Source organism: Rhagoletis pomonella, unplaced genomic scaffold, assembly GCF_013731165.1.
Source record: "Rhagoletis pomonella isolate Grant_MI unplaced genomic scaffold, Rhpom_1.0 Rhpom_scaffold_00587, whole genome shotgun sequence".
In the NCBI taxonomy this organism is placed as follows: domain Eukaryota; kingdom Metazoa; phylum Arthropoda; class Insecta; order Diptera; family Tephritidae; genus Rhagoletis; species Rhagoletis pomonella.
This window is the reverse complement of record NW_023459141.1, coordinates 1-3,888: the sequence shown is the minus strand read 5'-3', so window position 1 is coordinate 3,888 and position 3,888 is coordinate 1. Positions and strand designations below refer to the sequence as shown.

Genomic DNA, 3,888 nt, shown 5'->3' with positions numbered 1-3,888 from the left:
CAGTTAAAAAAAACATTCTCAAGTACCCGCTTTTATACTCGTATCTAATAAAAAAAATCCAAAATACATTACATTAATAATGTCCTACAATTTTCCAGCCCTCTTGGACTCCATAAGGGCTAAAGAATTGAGCCACTGTGTATACATAAATTGAGCTACATTTCAAATTTGACACATTGGAAGAAATTTGTGAAAATATTTTTTTCGGAAAACTTATTTTTTTAACAATTTTCGTTATAAATAAATTTAGTTAAGCTTTTCCTAGTAAATATGGGAACTGAACTGAATTTTCGACAACTGATTGATCTCGCCATCGGTTCACCGGAATCTGGCCATGTAAATTTTGACGCGCTTCACCTTTTACTTTTTTCCTTCGCCGAAAAGCTAAATATCATCGATGACCCTGTGGATAATACAAAGTATGAAAATGTCTCTTTTGTTATGAGCAGCGGAAAGTTCGGAAGTGAATCATATGATCATTATCAAGGTGCTGCCGTTGCGCTTGGCAAAGGTGCTTTCCTCAAGCATACCAAACATACATTGAAACGACCCGGAAAATATGGTGTGAAGAACGTCAAACGCTCAGGCAAGCGACAAACCGGTGGCGCTGATCCCGAAGAACCGGTCGCTGCCGAGGAAACTGAAATTGAAGAAGTAACAGAAGCTCAATCCAATAACGATGTTCCTGCAGAGATGCTCGAAGAAGTACCCACCAGTGAGCAGGCGCCTGCAGTTGAAGAGCAACCTCCTGCCGCTGAAGAACAATACCCTGAGATTGAAGGCCTCACGCCTGTAAACGAGGAACTACCCGAAATGCAACAATCTAAAAATACAGCCGATTTAGAACTTCAAGCTTCTGAATACAAAGTAGACGAAGCTATCGAAGAAGTGCTTGAGCTTAAAGCATCCGGCGAAGATTTAGAACTTGTTCCCCAGGATGCGCAACAGCATATACCAGACGGCATGTATCGGGGAATAGCAATTATGAAAGATCAGCTTGAATTGACCATGGAACAAGTGCGCCTATTGGTGCTGATTACTTTGAATAAAAAATCTACAGCCTTGCAATTGGACAAACTGCGCTCGCTCATGACAAAGATGGTCGCCATTCAAAAAGAAAATATATACATTGAACAAGCGTTTGGTTTTCGTCTATCTGACATCTATTATGATCCCGAGTTAGAACGGGAAGATGTCGAAGAGGAGGTAGAAGAAGAGAGCGACGTGCAAAGCGATCCATCTTATAAACCACCTTTGACATCGCATACCATGGAACAACCGCAACCGCCACCACCACGGCCTGAAGAGTACGATTTAGACGCGCACCTATGCTACTCGCCCGATAAGCTGCTAGACCAGTTGCTGGATCTCAAATCGGAATTCTGTTTGCTTACAAATAAAGTGAATGAAATTTCTGCCAAAATACTGCAGCAGGATTGCCAGCGCACCACAATGCTCATTGCAGAGCTGCAGGAGCACATGACAGATTTGAAATTCTATGTCAGCAGCGTAAAAGAGGCGACAGATCGATTGGAATCAAAGAATATGAGCAACAGTGATACAATTGAAGAGCTGACCAAATCTTTAGAGGATGTCATGAACGAGAAGATCGACAAAAGTGAAATCGAAATTCTGCTGGCTGACAAGGTTGACTACAATCAATTGCAACGCAAGGCCTCACAAGAACAAATGCAAGAGCTCCAATGTCGTTTGGAGAAGAAATTCACCGAAGTCCATAAACAGCTTAAAACGAACGACAAAAATATGTACCAAGCTATGGATAATATGAGAACCTCACTCGGCCTGGCATCTGTGGACGATGTGCTGAACCGCTTCAAAGAGAAATTAGAAGCAGAAATTCATGGGCTACAGGAAAAACTAAAAAAATACATGGACGCTACGAATGATGAGTGCGCAGCAGCTGGGGCGCGTATAAAAGTGTTGCAGGATCTCGCCTGCATCTCGTGTGATACAACATGTGTGATGCGCACCATGGAGAAATCGAAAGTGGCAAAGCTGCCAAATGCACATGCCACCAATCTATTGAGTCCTCTAATAACCTATGAAATCGGATCAATACGCAACTCGGGTATAATGGGCTATTATCGCAAAGATGAGTTTCCACATGCACCGAATGCTTGGCTTAACCAACAGAAGGTAGCGATGAAAATGTGTGTACCACGACATGCAGGCGGTGCACACACCACCCACACAGCAAGGGAACATTTCGAAAAAGTAATGGTTAATAAAAAATAAGACTTAACTTGTTAGATATCAGAATGTTAACCTATAACGCTTGTCGACTAGTTTTCATATTAATTCATATGTATATTTAAGTACTTTTCAAAAATTTCCTTACTGTTAAAAATTTTGTACTATGATCAGGTGACCTAAATTGAGATACCATCATATAATCATCATTTTCTAGGGGTCCATGTGGCAGTTTTATTATTTTATAGAGAAAGCACTAACCTTTTTATACAAAACATGATATGGCTTCAGAGCTTTTCTAAAAAATAAATATATAAGTCTATTTTCTTAATTGGGAAAATCGTCCCATACTGAAACCATGACCTTCCGGCACACAACTGGAGCATTATCTGACTCGAGAAGATGGAGGAACTCTATCGGCAAGCGCTGATACTGCTTACTGCAGAGTTCCTCGGTCCTCTAAACGATTCCAAAGAAGTCATCAACTATGGCTTCAAGAAGGTAGTTCTCAGGGTCTTCTTAGCCGATTACAGAGGGAGGGAGCCTTCAGTCTTCGGAGGCGTCGCGAGCTGAGAAAGGGGAAAACCCCCCATTAAATGGAGGTGGAGGCGGCGTATCCTATTTCAAAGGGCCATAATCAGCCTTGGACGATTGTTCGAGAGGGCAGATGTAGAAGTTTCTGGAGGATAATAAGCCGCCAGATTAATCTCCAACACACCAAGGCGGAATCCGGAGAATTTTAGGCTGATGGCAGCGAAATACGAAGGTAGACTCAGGTTCTGAGTGCTGTTAAAAACGGAATTAAAGCTTTCATTTTATTTTCTTTTTGGTTGTTGTTGTTTCCGACAGGGTGGGTGTATGATGTATTTTGGAACGAATTTCGGTCATCCCTTGTCAAATTTGGTTTGGAGACAAACCGGTTTCGGCGTTGTCCCATCTTCAGTGTCATTTTTCGTTCTGCATAATTTTTGTTGGCTGCTCGTATTTATACTCCTTGTTAACTACCTCTTTCTTTTGTTATTTCATTTTATCTAATTTCCGCAATGGTAACATTGTGACAGTATGCTTGTGGCGCGCGGCATTAAAAGAAACAATAGGCGCGTTCGTTTAAAATCTCCAGTAAAAACCAACCAACTGCCAAATTCCGGCGAAATGTCATCTGTTCTCTCACAAGAGGAAAATATCCCAAATAGTACGCGAACAGAAAATTTGCAGAAACTTGCAAGTGAGATGAACAGCTGATATAAGGTGCGTTCGTTTAAAATCTCCAGTAAAAACCAACCAACTGCCAAATTCCGGCGAAATGTCATCTGTTCTCTCACAAGAGAAAAATATCCCAAATAGTACGCGAACAGAAAATTTGCAGAAACTTGCAAATTAGATGAACAGCTGATATAATTTTTGTTTACATTCAAAAGTGTAAAATTTAAAACGTACGAAAAGCCATCACAAAGTGTTATACTGACACAGTTTATTGATTAAACAAATAACTACTTACTTCTTACAAGCTTAATTAGTCGCATTTTGTAATTTTTAACTTCCAAACCATCAAATTCAATTTTGTGATTTGCGTAAATGCCAACCAGCTGTTTTCCTGTTGGCAAATTGCTGTTGGCAAAAATTTTTCCAGCAGAAACCAGCAGCTTCCCCTCAAAATGAAATGTCACTTTGCTCTCT

The 3,888-nt window shown here is 40.7% G+C and overlaps 1 protein-coding gene across 1 annotated transcript; it reads left to right on the top strand.

Moving 5' to 3' along the window:
• The first annotated feature begins 270 nt into the window (after positions 1-270).
• LOC118751183 lies at positions 271-2,256 on the top strand. Its single transcript, XM_036485954.1, has one exon. It carries the CDS (start codon positions 271-273, stop codon positions 2,254-2,256), a length of 1,986 nt encoding a protein of 661 aa, XP_036341847.1.
• Positions 2,257-3,888: the final 1,632 nt, after the last annotated feature.

Excerpts from the sequence above, each read along its gene's own strand:
- LOC118751183 (XM_036485954.1), top strand. The coding sequence starts at position 271 with ATGGGAACTGAACTGAATTTTCGACAACTGATTGATCTCGCCATCGGT.